Source organism: Chanodichthys erythropterus, chromosome 9, assembly GCF_024489055.1.
Source record: "Chanodichthys erythropterus isolate Z2021 chromosome 9, ASM2448905v1, whole genome shotgun sequence".
Taxonomy (NCBI): Eukaryota; Metazoa; Chordata; class Actinopteri; order Cypriniformes; family Xenocyprididae; genus Chanodichthys; species Chanodichthys erythropterus.
Genome location: NC_090229.1, coordinates 7472055 through 7493624, shown reverse-complemented (window position 1 = coordinate 7493624; position 21570 = coordinate 7472055). Strand labels below are relative to the sequence as shown.

General features: G+C 36.5%; 1 protein-coding gene across 1 annotated transcript; it reads right to left on the bottom strand.

Annotated features, from left to right (window-relative positions):
- Nucleotides 1-665: 665 nt before the first annotated feature.
- On the bottom strand, nucleotides 666-20438 carry mbd1a (methyl-CpG binding domain protein 1a). Its single transcript, XM_067393507.1, has 14 exons — nucleotides 20393-20438; nucleotides 15863-16360; nucleotides 12992-13106; nucleotides 10570-11078; nucleotides 10380-10456; nucleotides 10220-10260; nucleotides 6944-7000; nucleotides 6761-6796; nucleotides 6318-6353; nucleotides 4814-4996; nucleotides 4120-4422; nucleotides 3498-3581; nucleotides 3034-3264; nucleotides 666-1261 (listed from the first exon to the last, which is right to left on the bottom strand). The coding sequence occupies exons 2-14, from the start codon at nucleotides 16102-16104 to the stop codon at nucleotides 794-796; spliced, it is 2382 nt and encodes a 793-aa protein (XP_067249608.1). The 5' UTR covers nucleotides 16105-16360; nucleotides 20393-20438; the 3' UTR covers nucleotides 666-793.
- Between the last annotated feature and the right edge of the window lie 1132 nt (nucleotides 20439-21570).

The following is a 21570-nucleotide window of genomic DNA, read 5'->3' as shown; positions in this document are numbered from 1 at the left end:
AGAGTGACGGAAAGAAGGGGTTTTGGTAAAACTCAACGTTTTTTGTGAGTCCTTTTTTCGATGGATTGTTTTTGCCGCGTCACTAACTTCCACATTTCTGAAAATGAAACAAAAAAGAAGCACCAGTTTGGATGTCAATTCATCGTGAGGTTGGAACGGAGCCCCACACATGACATGATGGAAAAAGTATAAGGTGGCCACGAATTAACAATATTTTCCCCATGACTTACTAATACGTCAGCACATTTTACTAACCCCTTCCCTCGTTTTAAGTAAATTGTGCACAAGGTATAATTCGTTCCCTAATTTACTAAATCATGGCCACGTTGTAATCATTCGTTCCCTTGTTTTAGTTAAATCAAAACGAGGGAATGAATTAGTTCAACATGGCTACAATTTACTAAATCGTGGGAATTAATTCTTAATTCATACTCACAATTTATCTAAGTGAACGAATTCTTAATTCATAGTCACGATTTATCTAAAACGAGGAAATTAATTCTTAATTTGTGGCCATGATAGATAGATATATATATATATATATATATATATATATATATATATATATATACAGCTATGGAAAAAATTAAGAGACCACTCCAAGTTCAGAAATCAATGTTAAGTGGTCTCTTAATTTTTTCCATAGCTGTATATATTTGTCCGCATGTCATGTGAGGGGCTCCATAAGTTGGAAACAGCTCTGACTGCACTATAAGCTTAAAAACTGGTGGAAGATTTTTCCGAACAAATTGCGATTGTTCGAAAACTACAGTAAATTTTCGCAGAAGATATATCACCCCTCCACAGGCTGCGTGCATTTCACACAATGTTCCTCATCCTTGGAAATGAGCAAATCGCACAGAGCCGCTCGAACGCACATTCTGGGCTCCCAGGGCGAGCCAATGTCGAGGCTCTGGTAGCCCTGACACACGCCCAGGCCTTCCAAGTCAAGCAGGAGCGACACCACATCATCGACCGTCTCAAGGCAGGTGGGGTGGCGCGAGTAGACGCCGTGCATGAGCAGGAGGGGCTGGTTCTGAACGCTGACCTGGAAGAAGAAGCCCTTCTCGATCTGGACGATCGTGTCGGCCATGGTGGAGAGCTTGGAGCACTGCAGGAGCTGGAGGACGGGGCCTTTGGCCATGACGCACACCCAGTGAGGGGGCAGCACAGTCTGGCCTAGGGAAGTGAACAGCTCCATGAGGCCTTGGTCTCGGTCGCAGTCGCTCTCTGCTCCCGCCAGACTGAAGATCTGAGTGATCTACAAAAGCAGAGGTGACATTGACATGGTTGGTAGCTGTGGAAATCTCTGACTGCGCTGAAAGTTTCATGCACTTTTATAAGAAGGGCTCGGGATGTTTTTGCCTGGAAAAATCTAATGGATGTGACATTTCCAGGTACATTCTATGACACTTGAAATGAATGCTTATACAATCTTCAGCATAATGCTGAAAAAGCATTATGCATAGAAAGGGGGTTAATAAGTTAACAAGCAATAAAAGGAGTCTGCAGTTCACTTAACAGCCACCGGTGTCGCTAATAACAAGGGTTTCTGAATTCTACACATAGCTTAGTTTATTTGTATAGCGCTTTTCACAATACACATTCTTTCAAAGAAGCTTTACAGAAAATGCTCGTTTCAGTGTTACAATTAGGAAGTACTTTGTTATCAGCCATAGATTGTGTGTCAAAATAATGTCCGTATGGCAGTGATACTCAGTTATAATATAATACATGTTATGTGGTTGGTTAACGTCATGTATTCAGTTAAGCAAACACAACAAACACGTTAGGGCAGCAATTACAACTTACAGCAATTACTACTTAATGATTACAATACAAGGATAATATTTATATTATATAATTTTCGAAAAAAATTAAACACTAATTTCATATATATTGTCTTTCAATAATTCAAGCACTTAAGCACATTTTCAAAAATATGGCCATTTTCAAGGGTTTTCCAGAACTTAAAAAATTATATATATATATATATATATATATATATATATATATATATATATATATATATATATATTAGAGATAGATAGATTAGATAGATAGATAGATAGATAGATAGATAGATAGATAGATAGATAGATAGATAGATAGATAGATAGATAGATAGATAGATAGATAGATAGATAGATAGATAGATAGATAGATAGATAGATAGATAGATAGATAGATAGATAGATAGATAGATAGATAGATAGATAGATGAGTGAGTGAGTGTGACACTACTGTTCAAAGGTTGGGATGTTTTCATTTTTAAAAATAATAATTTTAATAATTGTTTTATTTTTTATTTCATTATTTAAAATTTTATATAATTGTATTCAGCAAGAAGTAAGAGACATTCATAAATTTTGGAAGAGGATTAGGGCCAAGCAATAATAAAAAAAAAAACAGTTAAATTGAGAAAAAACGAGTTTATTCTCGACATTTTTCTCGAAATTTAACTAATTAAGTTATGAGAATAAAGTCATTAAATTACGAGAAAAAAGTCGTTAAATTATGAGAACAAATTCGTAATTTAACAAATTTGTTCTCGTAATTTAACGACTTTTTTCTCGAAATTTAACAACTTTAATCTCGAGATGGTTTTATTTTTTTATTATTGCTTGGCCCTAATCCTCTTCCGTAATAGATAACTATTCAACAAACAATCAAAAAATTCACAGAATCACGATTTCCTAAAAAAATATGAAGCACAATTGTTTTTTACATTTGATAAGAAGAAATGTTTCTTGAGCCGCAAATCAGCATATTAGAATGATTTCTGAAGACTCATGTGACACAGAGTCTGGAGTAATGATGCAGAAAATTCAGCTTTGATCAAAGGAATAAATAACATTTGAAAATATATATTCAAATAGAAAACAGTTATTTTACATTGTAATAATACTTAACAATATTACCATTTTACGCTATTTTTGATCAAATTAATGTAATGTTTTACATTGTAATAATACTTAACAATATTGCTAGTGTATTCAGTAGTAGTGAAGACAGAGGTCCAGTGACACTCACCACCGGCGTGGGCTCCTGTTGAGGTTCTGATACTGACTCTTCTGTGAAATGTGACGGTGGTGACCCCACTCTCACCATCTCAATCTGAAGAAAACCATTCTGAGTCACATCATCCCCCATTGGCAAAGGACCGATGACCTCACCCAGCGGCACCGGGCTGTTGTTACACAGAGGTCCTGATCCAAGCATATGAGACGGCACCGGCATGCCCGGCATGTTGTAGTATAATCCCTGTGAAACATGCAGACATCAAAACAAACATCAGCTTTCAATGGCCATCAACATTTGCAAACATCTATAATTGGATCTCTGCTGATTGGCTGGAATCATGTTTAATTGGTCAAAATTGTGTATCCATATTGATATATAAATCAAAAAATTTTGGCCAAATTGGCTTATGAATAAAGAAACTAATTCCAAAGCTGGAGAAAACAAATAAATGAGAACGATGTAGAAGCTCTTACCTGATGAGCACCGAGTCCAGAGGTGTTTGAGTACATCTCATTAGACGCCATCACTGACCCTTCACTGCCCAAAACAACAGGATCCTATGAAAACAGGTAACAAGATAATCTAACATTAAATACAATGATGAAAACATTTAACAACCTAATAAACATTATAATTAATATGTCAAATAATTAAAATAATTCATTTCTGGATTAAAATTACATTTTTGATGGCTGAAACGTTTGGTCTAATGCTGCAATCAAGTCATATCGAAATTATCATAGTTACTGACAAGTTTCTGACTCATAAAAACCATTAACGTCATCCCATAAACACAAGTTGAAAACATGGTTTGAAATTCATGACAGTTCTGACGTCTCTAACTTGACCGCTGTGATGCCATGTAACATGAACATTTTATTATTTGTTATGGCATTTTAATATAACCACTGTACTGTGGTCTTTAGTATCTTACACAAGCATTGAGTTGTGAAAGAATGTACTTATGAAGCAGTCCAAAAACGTAAACGGCTCAAGAGTTGTCATGACGTGATGGCAGACTAGACTTAGACCTAGTTTTGTGTTTTGTTTATGCAACATTTAATTCTCAGACTGCAACATTTAGAAATCAGAAACCTCCTCAATGTTGGACGGTTCGTCATCCTCAAGCACGGCCTCAATGAACATGTCGTCGTCCTCTTCCTTAAAGCTGTAATTCCATTTCCTCCTTCCTCTGGCCTTGGAGCCATTCATCTTATAATGTTTCACTTCTTCTTCGTCATCATCCTTATCGGACATTTCTTCGTCGTCATCATCATCATCATCCTCCTCCTCCCAGGGTTTGCTTCTGAATCTCCGTTTTTTTGCTGGTCTCCCACGCCTCTTGATCTTGGATTTCATGTTTGTTCTTCTTCGTGGAAGGGACGGATTCAGGTTTCTCTGGATGATAAGATAAAACAAGAAAGATTTTGCAAAATGCACCTCCAAACTTTGTGTTAGTTGCCACGTAGTCAGGTGATAACCAGTGTTGGGGAAAGATACTAAAGTCAAGCATTACAATATTGCGTTACTCCCTAAAAAAGTAACTAATTGAGTTACTTAGTTACTTTTCATGGAAAGTGATGTATTATGTACTTTTTCTCACCTGGGCTGGGTTTGCTTGTTTTTGGCAAATGTAAAGGCTGCTTAATTATTTGTAAATTTAAAAGTACTAGTTACTTGAAAAAAGTAATCCGATTACATAACTCGCGTTACTTGTAATGCGTTACCCCCAACACTGGTGATAGCCTTACTCTTGAGTGATGCCATTACACGTTAATCAAATACGTACTTTTGCAGTTTGAGAATGAAGCTTTGACTGAAACTTGCATTGACGTAAGCGACATTTCTGCCTTTTCTTGTTACTGCCACCGTACTTTGGCTTGTCCATGCAGAAGTCACATTTACCACAGTCTTCTTCACGAAGACACGCGTCACACTGCCGGCACATTCTGCGATTCCGTTTCTTTTGTGCCTAAAACCAAGAGTAGACAGATTTTTTCATTAATAAAAGATGTCAGATTCGAGTAGATTTTTTGACATGCAATAAAGACATAACTAAAGCTTTTTAAGAGTTTTTATGAGTTCAGATATAATCGGAAAAAGAATATTCCATGTTCAATACATGTTTTAAACGAGTAAAGTCGAGTAAAAAAATTAAATGGAAAAGTATATTGAGCCTTTTGCCCCAACTGAGCAAAAATATGCAATTTATTGCAGTTGCTGATATTTTTATGGCCTAAATTCTAATAGCGTTTAATGTAAAATCAACGAGATCTTTATATCAGTAGACAACTTACGTAAAATGCATAAATATAAGTTAACACTCTCTGTCTGCCAATAATATGTCATAGTAAGATGATATTTACATGATTAGTTTTATAAACAAATTTAGAACATAATGCAATACAATGATGATTGACAGATGAACAGATAAACGTTCCTCAAAAGCCTGATGATCATATTTGATACTCACATTTTAACATGATTTTTCTACAAAATGATGTCTGGATAATCAAGTATTCCTAAGTCGCTTCAGTCCAGTAAGTGTTCATCTTGAAATATTACTAAGGATTATAAAAGTTATTCTTACATATATTTTATAAAAACCATTAAATATTTCACAGCAAAAAGACACATGTACCACGACCTGCATAGGGATGTTTTAACAATTATACTAAAAGGCCTTTTACTTGCTAAAAAAGTATAAACTATCAATCAGACAACAGAAGGAATGTAGAGGATTGCGTACAACAGGTTTTTCAGCAAGTTTTAGTCATGTTGTTAATTGAGAGGACTTTTAGTGTTGTCAAAAGTACTGACTTCGGTATCAAGTCAGTATGGAAATTTTAAAAATGTGATGCTTGGAGAGCTGCTGAGTGGATTCATAAACACCTCTGATTGGCCATTATGTTCATGCGTTCAACATATATGATTGTGACTGGCTAATGTGATCAAAGCACAGGAGCGTTTGAAAGCATTTTGAAAGCGGGAGCACTTGAAAGGCAGTGTCTATCAGGGGAGAAAGATGACTATTTACAACATGTTTTTGAAGCGTTGATCATTGTAGCCAATCACAAACATTTCTGATGAGCACGGGAACACAATGACCAATCAGGGGTGTTTACGAATCCGCTTAACAGTGCTCAGAGTCACATTTTTAAAATATCAGTACCGACTTGGTACCGAAGTCGGTACTTTTGACAACACCATTTTGCATGTCAAATAAGATAAAAAAGGGTCAAACAAAACTACAAAAGACTAAGTGATGAGAATGTGATGATGCACTCACTCACCCAATCATCATCATCACCACCATCAGGGACAAAATCCTAAACAGCACATACAATAGAAACCTGGATCAGTATTTTAAGCACAGTACTCCAACCTGAATAAACTGCAACAGTGGTTAAGTGTGTAATAACTTTTTTTACTGTGAACAGCACAAAATGAAACTATAGTTATTTCCTAACAGGTATCCAAAACCTTTAGTCAACACTTTAGTCAAAGTTTCAATGATGCTTGCAGTTACACTCTTTTTAAATTATACAGACCAGATAGACATGTCAAACTGCTCAAATTGCACAAAGTTTAGAAAGAACCACAGGATAAATGCTTATGCGCTTCTCTCGAGTTATCCAATGAAAGTTTTGCTTCTTGTTGATGCTAAAATTTAAAGTAGGACATGAGGAAGTATTTTAACATTGAATAAATAACTTGATAAAAAATGAACACTGACCTTTTTTGAAATTCTCTTGTATCCGGGACGAGGTTTCTGCAGGAGATTGTGACATTATGTTTTGGTGTGTAAGTAGTTCAGCTACTGACAGATTATTTGATGATCTTTGGCAATGCTTTTGTGTATGCTGCAGCCCATAAATGTCATGAATGTGTCTATATGATATTATATGTTTATTATTACCAGTATTTGTTTTCTTGGGTGTTTTTTTTTCCCAACCTCCCACTGATCCTGCCCCACCTTGAAAAAAAAAAGAAAAAGAAAAAAAACACATACAAAAGAATAATAAAAATGAAGCAAAAGAAATATGACAAGCAAAGGTGTTACATTCAACAGAATCAGAAATAAAGCGAAAAAGAATATCCAAAAAAATAAAATAAAAAAATAAGAGAAGAAATGAAGGATAATCTGAATTTTGTTAAGCTACTTAAGGTGAGCAAACAACCGTTTTGGCTTGTAGATTGAGAACACAACAAAGGGAAAACTAGCTTGTGTTAGTTCAGATATTAAGACCCAAAAGTATCGCCAAAGCTCTGTACCTCTCGTACAACGAACATGAACACAGACACAGCAACACTGCAGTGATTCACTTCCATTTCACATCAACAACAGCACAGATGAATGATTCCCCAAGCACAATTTTTAAAAAGAGCTTTTTCAATCTAATAAAAAAATACAGCAATGAGACATAGGATGACTAGAATTTTTCAGATCAACTATCAGATGTTGCATTTCTCCAACTGATTAACCTAAAAATCTGTTTTAAATAGGGCTGTCAATCGATTAAACGTTTTAATTAATTACATACTCTGTGATTAATTAATCTAAATTAATCGCATACATAATTTTTGCTGTGAAAGTATTAAATATTTCAATTCAAATGAATCAATGCAGGGTTTTTCCTGGGTCAAAAATGGTCTTCGGTGGTGACAGACATGGTCATCCACACAAACAGTAAAAAGTGCCCTACCCACGTGATCTGCGAGCCCGATACTGACAACAAAGTACCCGTCACTCTCACTGTAATTCTTTCTTGCCCTCTTTGAAAAAAAAAAAAAAAGAAAAAAAAAAGTGATTTTATAGCTTTGTAAGAGAAAATGCTTTTTTTGCTAAACCTGAAAAGTATTAAAAAGTAGAATTTAGAAGTTATATTAACTAATAATATAATTTTCTACCATATACAATTGAATGCACCTAGCTAACAACAACTTGCTTTGCTCTGGTTTCACCTCACTCCAGTCTAAACTAACTGATTTTATAGGTAGGCCTAATTTACTACACATTGTCATTTAAATAACCTGAAAATACTGTGGATTATTAAGGCTAATTTTACTAACCACTCTTGCTAAATGGGGTAAGCACACTTATGTTCTCATTTCAGAGTTGTTCAAGTAAATGATTCATTATAGACCGTGTGGACAGATCAGTTGTTGTCATGATTCATTAAAATGAATCTGTTCAAATGAGTCATTAGGTCGTGAATTGGACATTAGCGGACGTTGACGCGTTGCGTGCGAATTGGGACTGTTATTAGGACATCGCAAAAGATTTGTCAACACAGAAAACACTTCACCACTGGAAAGGATTTTGTTTTTGTTTATTGAAAATGTGGTTCATGTCAGCTGCACGTGCAGTGTGCCTGTCATTCTCCGAATGCACCTCGTGAAACATGGATTCGGTCTTACGAACTTTTAGCATTGTGTTAGTTGATTTAGATTATTATGTGTGAGGTAGAGAGAGTGCAAAGACGGTGCTTACTTTCTCGCACGCACGAGGGAGGAGCTCTGCTCGTTCTGTCCGTCAGCGCAGCAGTCATCTCCCTCCTTCATTTTACAGTCGAATGGTGGCTAGAACGGCTCCAGGTTCAAAGGTCAATACGGAATGGATTAATCTGCGTTATTTTTTTAACACGTTCATTTCGATTAATTAATCTGAGAAAAAATAACGAGTTATTTTGACAGCCCTAGTTTTAAACAGTCAAGTGTCAATATATATGATGAATGACAGAACACATTTTTATCTGCCTGTGAGATTCGATAATAGCATTGAAAATAGAGGAAGCAGGTCCACAAGGTAGATTAATCTGTCAACAAGTTTAAGTATTTAAGTCGGACTGAAACACAAGTTGCGATAGTCTTTTCTTCCTGATCGTGATGTATATCCAGGTCAAAAGGCTTCTCAAATAAGAAAAAAATGTAGGGCAGGACTTGAATGGTTTGCTATTGATGGTAGGTTTGGGCGATGATGTCTACCAAATTGGCATCAGACGATGTCTGCAGTGAAACATCGCAATGGATGATGACATCGGGGTGGGGGTCGCATTTGAGCGTCAAGCTCAACTTCCATTGGAATGAGTTAAAAATGCTCGCTCTGCTCCTAGCCACTGAAAACGCACCATTAATGTGGCGCCCATCTGGAGAAAGAGAGCACGGAGCTTGCCGGGGTCCGGATGCGGACCGCCATTTGAATATCAGTAGTTTAGTTTGTGTAAAACATGTAGTAGCCTATCATTCGTTTGCCATTTTTTGCACAATAAAATCTTTACTGTTTAAATTGTGTTCATTGGACGGTTTTGGATGTAATTTGTATTGTGATCAGGAACAACTTCATTATGATATTCTTACCTAATTACGATTTTTTTTAAATTATTTTAAGTAACGTTGCGGAAATTGAAAGCATGCATTGCACTGGGCAATATAGTGTGATTAACTAAGATGTTTTTTTGCGGGTTGGATCACGATGTCAAAACCGTAAAGGCAGGAACACACCAAGCCGACGGTCGGCTGTCGGGCAGTTTTTCTTTGTCGGCCGACTACGTTTTCTCAGTGTGTTCCGCACCGTCGGCTGAAGTTGGTCCTCATCGGTTTTTTTTCGGCTGATTCGAAATGTTGAATCGCCGTTGGAGCTCGTTGCTTCGTCGGGCCATCTGATCATTCTGATTGGCTGTTCAGATACTGCCACCTGCTGGTAAGGCATTTCATCTCACGGAGGCGCAGAACTGACGTGCTACTTGGCCGTCAGCTGTTTAACATTGGTTTGGTGTGTCAGGGCAACTTTGGACACAGACGCTGCCGACATGAGCCAACTCCACAGTCTGCTTTCATCGCCACTAGTTCGTCGGCGTCGGCTTGGTGTGTTCTGCCCTTAATTGGTGAATCTCATGTGAGTGACAGGTTGTCTCGCCCTTGTGTCAGTAAACACGTCATCAGAGATAAGATGTACAAGAGGGAAGGGAATTACTTTGATAAAATATTATGATTTTTTTTTTTAAATGATGTGCACAGATAAATATTTTATAACAAATACTGCAAAATTCATACATTTTGATTTCATGGTGACTTTGATTCAATAATCATTTTTGTCACAAACTTTCTGTTTTATCCCAGGTCTCAAGAATCAGTGACAGAAAACAAGGAAAAGCAGGACTGAGCTCTTGCGATGACAGTCAGAGATACATACCTTCCTAAACACAATGTTTGGAGGAGAGTGCTTCTTCTCTGCTGCACATGACAAAATTAAGAAATTAGATTAGACTACAAAAAAGGCAATAATACACCTTAGAAATATTACAGAATATCATGCTTGCTGAAATGAAAGGTGTAATTATAAATTCCCATACGTTTAGGCCTACATGTGTAGCACAACGTGTCTCCAGCCTTCTGAGCAGAAAATGGAGAGCCACAGTTTTCACATTTACTGGAGAAAGAGAAACAACTAGATTTGTTATTCATAAAGGCCCTAGTTGAAACTACAGCAAATATGCCAAATGGAATTTCTGGGCAGTATAAAATGAGTCCGATTTTATTCACCTGAGCATAGGATGACTTTCCTTCAGCGACATTGTTCCCTTGAGCGTAATCTCTGGGAAATCTGGCGAACTTACAGGCAGATCTGAGATCAGTGTATCCTGAGTTTTTGTAGGGCTAATTGGCTCCATAGATGGATAAAGCCAGAGTCGAAGGGGCAGCTCAGTGCCAGCTTTACCAGGTTCACTAGAGGAACTGATTATCTGTTGGGAAACATTACCCAGTTTTACTGAAGGAGTGTGAATAAAATTCCGTGTTCCGGATGTGTCGATATTAAGCGGCGAGATTCTCGTGAGGCGAGGAGGGCTGTTAAATTCAGTGTTGGGTGTGTTGGAGATGCTGCTGGGGGTGAGTCGGGGTCTCTGGGGTGTGGATGTCGAGCTGTAAATGATGCTCTGGGGTGTTCTGGGTAAAACTTCAGGTGGATCTGGGATCAGTCTTGGATCTGGGACTGGAGTGGCATTTCCCGATGAGAGACCTGAACGTCTGCTGTCCAGCAGGGAACGAGCATTCTATATATGCCAAGTAACCACAGAGAAGAAAGTGTATTAAAATGTTATGATAATAATAATAATGACAATAATAATAATAAATGATTAAATTAAAAGCAGATTGTATGTTATTTACCTAAAATTAATTCAAAATTCTGAAAATTGATCATTAAAGTGTCCCTACTATGCTTTTTCAGTCATTACCCTTCATGTAGTGTGTAATATAGCTGTTTGTGAATGTAAATGGTCTGGAAAGTTTTAAACTGCAAAGTGCACAACAAATAAAGCTATTGTCTCCCAAACGAAAGAACTGATTCTGAACTGTCTGAAACGAGTCGTCAGTAATTCCAGTCTTACTTCCTGCACAAACATAATACCAGCCTATTGTTTTCACTGGCTGCCCAAGAACGTCTACTTTGACCCTCAAACTCTGTTGTTATAACTGAAGCCTGGAATTCACTTTGCATGCACTTCCAAAGGATGAGGACATGGGCTCTAATTGATACTGTAAAATGGGCGGCATCACTTCTGTTTGTAGTGTGGAGGAAACCTCTGGGGCTAAATGTAGGTATGGTAATGAGAATTTTGTGCTGTAAGCTGTAGACTAACAACAGACTGGGCCATCTGACCAATTAGAGCAGAGTAGACCAATCACAACAGGGCTGCATTCATCATCATGATGCTATATTTTTACTATAAAAAAACTCTTACGACAAACATGTCTTCTAATATCATCGATTGTTGCGTATGCTGAGCTGCAGCGGACCCATTGTGCGAGCGGTCTCTGTAATACCAGGTGGTTTATATACATGTTGCTGCTGATTGGGCTGACATTTCTGACACACCCACCAAACAAGAGAAAACGTATCTCAAACCCCGTTGCACACTGTTTCCAGGAAACCCGGAAACTGTAGCAAAACGTTGCGCACCGGTTTGAGCTTAACTGTGCCCCAGATCAATCACAATAGGGGAGTATACCAATCAGAGGGGAGTGCACCAAATCACAACAGACTGAGCCATCTGACCAATCAGAGGGGAGTGCACCAATCACAACAGACTGGGCCATCTGACCAATCAGAGGGGAGTGCACCAATCACAACAGACTGAGCCATCTGACCAATCAGAGGGGAGTGCACCAATCACAACAGACTGGGCCATCTGACCAATCAGAGGGGAGTGCACCAATCACAACAGACTGGGCCATCTGACCAATCAGAGGGGAGTGCACCAATCACAACAGACTGGGCCATCTGACCAATCAAGAGGGGAGTGCACCAATCACAACAGACTGGGCCATCTGACCAAACAGAAGGGAGTGCACCAATCACAACAGACTGGGCCATCTGACCAATCAAGAGGGGAGTGCACCAATCACAACAGACTGGGCATCTGACCAATCAAGAGGGGAGGGCACCAATCACAACAGACTGGGCCATCTGACCAATCAAGAGGGGAGTGCACCAATCACAACAGACTGGGCCATCTGACCAATCAGAGGGGAGTGCACCAATCACAACAGACTGGGCCATCTGACCAATCAAGAGGGGAGTGCACCAATCACAACAGACTGGGCCATCTGACCACTTTGAGAAAAGAGGTGCAGCAATGTATATAATGAGAAAATGAATGTGTTGTTGACCTTGGACACATGTAAACCTAAATGTAGGAGACCTTTAAAACAAAATTAGGAACCTTTAATATAGCATAATAGGGGCACTTTAAGATTATTAGTAGCTTTAGTTAGCAAGCACAACTAATTAAAGCTTTTAACAAAACGTCTTTATTTTAGATACATCGATAACATTTCAAAAATGTTAAATATCTTATAAGTAAACAAAATATATTTAAAACACTATAAATATGACTTCTCTTACTGCACATAATATTCTTTCTAACAATGCAAACAAAAGACAAACAGAAAACGCTACACAAACCTTAGTTCTCCTAGTGCGATCCATGTGTAATCCTTTCTTGAAATCTAAACGATTAAGTCCTTGTCTAACATTTCTGGCAATCGGAGGCCGACCTCTGCGTCGTTTTACTTTCGGACTGTGAGAATATGAGAAGTACAAAAGTTGTTCTATAACCTGAATATGATCAATAGGTGGGACTGAACATGTCCTGCAATACCTCTATATTCTGAACTCAATCTGATTTGTCCATTCATTTAATGTCACATTTATTAATTATCATATGAATTAAATGATAATGTGAAAGAAAAATCAAGGTCTTAAAGGGTTAGTTCACCCAAAAAAGAAAATTGTGTCATTAATTACTCACCCTCATGCCGCTCCACAACCAGACATTCGTTCATCTTCAGAACACAAATAAGATATTTTTATGCATGATCTTCTGTTTAGCATATCTGATGTGTGCGTAGATGAATGTTTATATGTGAATAACAGCCTAAATTACAAAGTGCTGAAGTCTCTTCAGAACATTTGGACTAAACTTCTCAATTCTCTTTATGATCTTTTTGAAGCGTCAAAGTGTGCGTAGCTGTCAATGAAGGCACAGAAATCTCTCTGATTTCATTTAAAATATATTCATCATTTGTGTTCTGAAGAAGAATGAAAGTCTTACGGGTTTGGAACAACATGAGGGTGAGTAAATGATGACAGAATTTTAATTTTTAGGTGAATTAACCCCATAAGGCCCATTCACACCAAGGACAGTAACTATAACAATATCATTTTAAATCCACACCACAACTATAACAATAATGAAACAGAGGAACAATATCATTGGAATCACTTTCAGCAGATGAATGATAAAAACATTGACAGCTAATCAGAATCCATCCTGCTTTAAAGAGTGTGAGCATTTAAAGCGACAGGCGTCAAAACTGCTGCGCACTTAGAATAAACAGAATGTTATTGTGCAATGGTGTGGATAATATAGTTATCGTTGTATCGTTCTGGTGTGAACGGGCCTTTACACTTTTCTTTTTTTTAATGCAATAAAATGTTTTATTGCAAAAAAAAAATCAGCTTAAAAGTTTAAGCAAAAATGTGAACTGAAATATTAAAAGGGATAATTCACCCAAAAATGAAAATTTGATGTTTATCTGCTTACCCCTCAGCGCATCCAAGATGATTTTGTTTCTTCAGTAGAACACAAATGATGGATTTTAACTCCAACCGTTGCCATCTGTCAGTCTTATAATGTGGGTCAATGGGAACTTCTTTTATATGAGTAAATAAAACATGCACAGACAAATCCAAATTAAACTCTGCAGCTCGTGATGACACATTGATGTCCTCAGACACAAAACGATTGGTTTGTGCGAGAAACCGAACAATACTTATATCATTTTTTTTAAAATCATCAACGGCAGTGATGTCTCGCGCATATACTTCAATGAGTGCTACACATCACTTCCGCTGTCAGAGCGCGATCAGACCTCATTAAGCGAATGCTGAACGCAGTTGGACATGGTGTTTTAGAGGTAAAAATTACATAAATACTGTTCAGTTTCTCGCACAAACCAATCATTTCGTGTCTTAGGACATCAATGTGTCGTCATGAGCTGCAGGGTTTAATTTGGATTTGTCTCTGCAAGTGTTTGACTCTTATTGATTGTGTTCCCATTCACTCCCATTATTTGACTGACAGACGGCAACGGTTGGAGTTAAAAACCATCATTTGTGTTCTACTAAAGAAACAAAGTCACCTACATCTTGGATGCACTGGGGGTAAGCAGATAAACATCAAATTTTCATTTTTGGGTGAACTATCCCTTTAAATACATAAATATATTTATGTAAATACCTTTATGTATTTTATTAAGTATCCAGATTTCCTCCTTTTGCATTAATAGCAGCACTGATGCCGAAACATGATCATAATATACTCAAGCATGATTTGAGAAGCTTCAATGAAAGCAGGAAAATCTTACCTGAACAAATCTGTGTTCATTTTAAAAGATTAGTTCACTTCAGAATTAAAATTTCCTTATAATTTAATCACCCCCATTTCATCCTACATGTTTAGGTCTTTCTTCTTTTTTCCAACTGAAAAGAAATTAAGGTTTTTGAGGAAAACGTTCTAGGATTTTTCTCCATATAGTGGACTTTAACAGTTACCGACAGGTTGAAGGTCCAAATTGCAGTTTCAGTGCAGCTTCAAAGAGCTCTACACTGTCCTAGATGAGGAATAAGGGTCTTATCTAGTGAAACCATTGGTCATTTTCTAAAAAAAATAAAAATTATATACTTTTTAACCACAAATGCTCATCTTGCACTGCTCTGCGATGCGCCACGCATTATGTAATCATGTTGGAAAGGTCACGCGTGATGTAAGCGGACGGTAGGGTAGGGTGAAAAACTAATTTTCTCCTTCAACATCATTGTTTTACCTTTTTTTTTTTGTAAAAGCACATTCGTAAACACTTTGTAAACACTTGCTTGGTACTTCAGCCTACATCATGACTCACGTGTGACCTTGTGACCTCGATGGTTTCTCCAGATAAGACCCTTATTCCTCATCTGGGATCATGTAGAGCCCTTTGAAGCTGCAATTTGGACCTTCAACCAGTGAAGTCCACTATATGGAGAAAAATCCTGGAATGTTTTCCTCAAAAACCTTAATTTCTTCTTAACTGAAGAAAGAAAGACAAACATCTTGGATGACATGGGGGTGAGTAAATTATCAGGAAATTTTAATTCTGGAGTGAACTAATCCTTTAATTAAATTTGAATGTATTCTCATACCTTTGGACTTAAAATATTCCCAGGCAACTTACTACACCCAAGCTATAGAATATTCCAATATATGCAAACAAAATGTAAGATAAAGGCACATACACGCCATCATTGGTCCTCCTGTTGATGCGTTCACTGCTCCTAAGACCATCAACACCATCATCTTCATCCTCTTCCATTGGCTTCAGCCAATCAGGTGGCAACTCAACCGTCACTTTGCCAGGCATGTCATCCCACATAGTATTTTCCTCAACGGCGGTAATGTCTCCTTCAATCGGATGCATCGTCTCTTCCGGGTTCGTCGTCTCCGGTTCAGATGATGCTCTGTTCAGCTCATCCGTCATATCTGATCTTTTCCTCTGGCCTCGAGGCCTTTATTTCACTAGTAGATTTGTGAGACCAATGGTTTTGAGTCATCCCAGGAAGAGTTTGGATATTAAATCACTGGCTCACATTTTTAAATAGGAAAAAGACTTTTAGTCCATGAATCGGAGGGGTTAATCTCATCTCAAAATGTTACGAACAGCCTGGGTTGCATGAAATGTCAAAGATCCGACGCTTCATCCATGTCTTTACTGGCTATGGATCATTATGTTACACCTGTAAAGAGAGTGCCGATATTAGAGGAGAAAACTAAATTAAACTCCAAACTGTATATGCAATAAAATTATTATGTCACAGTCATGCCAACATTTTTGCTGCTTGACATATTTCTAAAGACATATTATGCATTGCAAATCACACACACATAGAGCTTAACATCGTCACTGAAGTTAAGAAATTGCCAAAGAGAAATTTGATTTTTTTACATGTTGACGCACTTGTATCATGATCTGCATAACAATCACTATTTTACTCAAATATTTCAGCAATAGCTAATAGCAAAGTCTTTCCAATGCATCGTAACCGATGTGTAAATAAAACCCCCCTATTAAATTGGGCTGTTGAAATGACTCGAGCTAGCAGAAACACGATAGACAAGCGTGAAGGAGAATATTTATAGAACGGGGCCGAAACGAGTGGTTGCCATGGTGACAGAATTGCAGCGAGCCCAGCAGCGACGGCAGGGAGGTCGATACAAATGGGCTGAGAACATTCGATATCTGCAATGCAGCGCAATTACTATGGCAATGAAATACGTTACAGTGCAGCAAGCAGCCAACATTTGTTACAATTTGTAATACTTCATTTCCTGAAACCCTCATTATGTGTAATTAAGACCATTTGTTTAAAACAACTGCTGATTAAGATAACTGCTGAAAGGTTGACCAAGGTAATAAGCACTTTTCACAATAATAAGGAAAATACAAACGTGAGAAAACAGATGTAATCAACATCTCAGAAGTAAATTAAACCTCGCTGTGGGTTTCAGCTCAAATCTGGGTCATGGGGGATTTGTTAATAGTTAAAAATACGGCTTGTTGAGCAAGTTGATATCTTGCAGGGCTTCTGCAGGTTTTATGAAGGTAAATTTATGATGTTTTCAACACCTTTTTAAGACCAAGTACAGAAAATAGGGAATATAATACGTGAATATGTTCTCTAAATGTAAATGTAAAGGGAAAATGAGTCATATTAGCAACACTTCAGAGTTTGAAAATACAACTTCAAACACATATCCATTGCTTTTTAATTCATTTGTACATTAAAAGTAGCTTGAATCGATCTGCTCTCAACCACTTGAATATGAACATAACTTTTATTGCATCTTCTGATGATCACACTGCAAATAAATGGTTCTGACTCAATATGTCTTGTTTTCCTGTGCTGCGTTTTTTTGTGAATTTGATCAAAATTAAGTGAGTTTATGATTAAAACAAGAACAAATATCTGCCAGTGGGCTCTTCTGTTCTTCTTTTAAGCACTTAAACAATCAATTTTGTTCAATTTTTCAAGGCTTCATTTTATATTTGCATCTAAAGTAAATGTAACAAGGATGTTTAGATATTTGTATTGGAAAACAGGACAAAAATACTGAGGAAGATATTCATTTTTTGCAAAGCATGCAACATTTTATGCTACAGCTTTATGAAATTCAGACTTTCTGCTCTGATTTAAGACATTTTTAAGGCCTTAATTTGTGTAAGAGCGCATTACGACTGTTCAAAACTTTCTGAAACCGGTCTTGTTAAGGTTAGCAAGTCAGCAAGAAACTCACTGAATCTTTTCAGTAATCAGTAATATTAAAAATATCAGATGCTGAGCCAGCCATTTTCAGCCATCTCTCATATAGCCAGAAAGTAACAAATACACAACGAAACACAACATTATATTCTTATACCAAACAATTTATCAGCAATGACCAAACTGGAGCTTACCAGTAGAGTTTACATTCAATCTAGTCATAAAATGCAATATTTGTAACATCTGTTTAAGTGCAACAGCACATTTCTCTATAGATATTGTTGCAAAATATACAGTTTGAATTAGCCGTTATACAAATGCAGAACAGTGTACCAGAATAAACCATAATGAACTGAAAAGCAAATGTATTTATTTATTTGTTAATCATTCTAAAATAATTGGTTTACTGTATTTACTAATCTTTGTTAATGTTAGTTAAGGAAAATACAGTTGCTCCTTGTCTGTTCATGTTAGTTCACAGTGCATTAACTAATGTTAACAAGATTTTAATAATGTTTTAGTAAATGTTGAAATTAACAAAAAAATGCTGTATAAGTGCAGTTCATTATTAGTTCATGTTAACTAATGTAGTTAACTAGTGTTAACTAATGAACCTTATTGTAAAGTGTTACCAAATCATTATAAAATTCTCTCAGTTATACTGATAATATTTAAGAGGACAAGCTAAAATGTTAAAAAGAATAACTTCCAACAAGATACATGAAACAACCATTTATAATTAAATGCAACAGAAGCAAAAACGTTTGATTATGGGATTATTGTTGCATCTGTACGTCCATTAAGATTTGGATTTCTGGGTTGTTGCTTTGGCAGTAGATTTTCATTACAAAAACAGTGACAGATATGGTTCTCTGTGTTGGTTGTTTATGTTTTTAACCATTTTTAAGTTAAGCATTTTAGTTTGCCCAATTGAACAATGACATTTCATACACATAAGACATGAGCATATTTTGCATTGTGCATTATATTTAATATTTAGATGCATTGCATAAAATGTTAAAATTGACAATGCTGTATTAAGTTTGTGAGATAATTCGACTTCAGTGAAGCTTTAACTGATGTTACACTTGGCATATGTAATTTTTTTTTTTTTGATTGCAAGTTGATATGCTTGAACTCGTGGCCATAGTAGTGATAAATCGCACGTGAACAATTATATGAATAGCGCGATGCACTTTTTTTTCAGCGCGTAAATAAACTTAATGTCTGTTTAAGTGCAACAGCACATTTCTCTATAGATATTGTTGCAAAATATACAGTTTGAATTAGCTGTTATACAAATGCAGAACAGTGTACCAGAATAAACCATAATGAACTGAAAAGAAAATGTATTTCTTTGTTAATCAATCTAAAATTCTCTTAATTACACTGATAATATTTAAGTGCAACTTCCAACAAGGTACATGAAACAACCATTTATAATTAAATGCAACAGAAGCAAAAACGTTTACATTTGCATCTGTACAATGTTTACGTCCACTAAGATTTGGATTACTGGGTTGTTGCTTTGGCAGTAGATTTTTATTACAAAAACAGTGACAAATATGGTTCTCTGTGTCGGTTGTTTATATTTTTAACCATTTTTTAAGTTAAGCATTTTAGTTTGCCCAATTGAACAATGACATTTCATACACATAAGACATGAACATATATTGCATTGTGCATTAAATTTAATATTTAGATGCATTGCATAAAATGTTAAAATTGACAATGCTGTAAGTTAGTATTATTATATAATTTTGTGAGATAATTAGATCGACTTCAGTGAAGCTTTGACTTATGTTACATTATTTTTTATTTTTAATAATTGACAATGATTGCAAGTTGATGTGCTTAAACTCGTGGTCATAGTAGCGATAAATCGCGCGTGTATAGCGCGATGCACTTTTTTCAGCGCGTAAATAAACTTAACCAACTTAAAGTTATTTAATTTGCAATTCCTAACCTTGTGAAAACATGATAAAAATGATCGGCGAGCTCAACAAACAGATCGCTAAAAAAAAAAAAAAAAAAAAAAATCGACACGAGTTTCGCCAGCCTCCATTACAGATCGCTGGAGTGAGGAATGCTGTCCCGACCCGCGATCAAACCACGTCCGATATAACGTGACGTTAGTAATAAACATAACGCGTTTCGCGAGCGCGTTTCATTGACAACATCCCGTATTATTCGTGACAGGTTTTAAAGACACGATAAGTTTATTTTCACGAGTCTACAACGTCCATTTCGCTGTGCTGAACGAGCTCAAGCAGCCCCCCCTTCACTGTTGACCCTCCCCTTCCACACTCCCCATTGCTTTCAGCGATGCAGCCTCGAAAACGACTTTCCGAACGCGCTCTCCTGCACGGAACCACGCTGATCTTTCGATTTATTTACTAGAGCGATGTCTATAAATTATGACGTTATCTGCGTTTTATAAACACGCGTTTTTGCCATGCATAAAGGCAAACATGGGATCGATTGCTTGCAGCATTTTGACATTCTTACCTCATCGCGTCTCACGCAGTCGATCGAGCCGTTCATCTGCGCCTCGTTCTCTCTCCGATCAGCGATACTTTCGGTGATCTACTGCGCATGTGCTGACACAAGCATCGTAGGAAGTCGATCCTGACCGAATTAAATTTAGTCGTTCAATAATATTCGCCTTTAAATTATTGCACATGATAAAAACAATGATAAACAGCAGCATTGACGCTTATATTAACAGTATTTGCATGTCCTCGGAGTGTGTTTGTTGGTCTTTTTGATACGAATATAAATAATGTGCATGAATATCGACGACTCGCGCATCGCTATATTTTCTCGACCGCACAAAAATAGCACCATTACCCATAATAACCAGATTTAAAATTTATTTTGAACATATTTGACGAAGATATTCGTTTAGGACCTTTTTTTTGGAGTTTAAAATGTGCTATACAAAATTGTTATCGTTTACACTTTCCTTATTTTTTAGAGGATTACATGATTCTCGCCACAAATTATCAAATTAATTGGGGTCAAATAAACATACATCTTTGTCACAGTTTAATATATCAATATTAGATATCATTCAGTATTCACACATGAATACAAAGACTGCAGAAAGTGAGATATTATTAAATAATTCGCTGCTTTACAGAAACAAGCACTTTAAAATGTACTTTTTTTGGCGACATTACTGTTGGTATTCGCCATCTTTAAACAATTATTTATTAATCTTAACGTTAAATTCCTTACCTCAGAATCGCACCATTCCAGTCAGAGGTCCTGATCATTGATTAATACACACATTTTAGCCTACATGGACCATAATTATAATTCATAAATATTGAATTATTAATATTGAATGTATTTTGGCATATAGATGACCAGGTTCAAACGCTAAAATATATGTTTTGTATGCATGTAAATGTACGACCAAAGTTTAGGTTCATATGCAACAAACTTTTTGTTGCTTATTAATTCACTGAAAGAAGTTCCCATAATGACATTAAAATAATTTGGCCACATTTGGACTAAATTAAAACTCATATCGAACCACTGAAGGGCACAAGAAATGTGACAAAGACAAATAAAAGACATTTCACCAGCAAAAAATAATATCTCTATATTATTTTTTTTTTATTTGACAATAAATGGTTATGAGATTAATTAAAAATCTAAAAAATGTCAGCACAACAATT

Bases quoted from the DNA above. Each gene is read 5' to 3' on its own strand.
- mbd1a (XM_067393507.1), bottom strand. From the start codon at position 16,104: ATGACGGATGAGCTGAACAGAGCATCATCTGAACCGGAGACGACGAAC. The intron at 6,797-6,943 runs GTAATAATAAAC...AATCTCCTGCAG, and splicing joins ACCCAAGAAAACAAATACTG to AAACCTCGTCCCGGATACAA. The intron at 1,262-3,033 runs GTGAGTGTCACT...CTGCTTTTGTAG, and splicing joins AACAGGAGCCCACGCCGGTG to ATCACTCAGATCTTCAGTCT.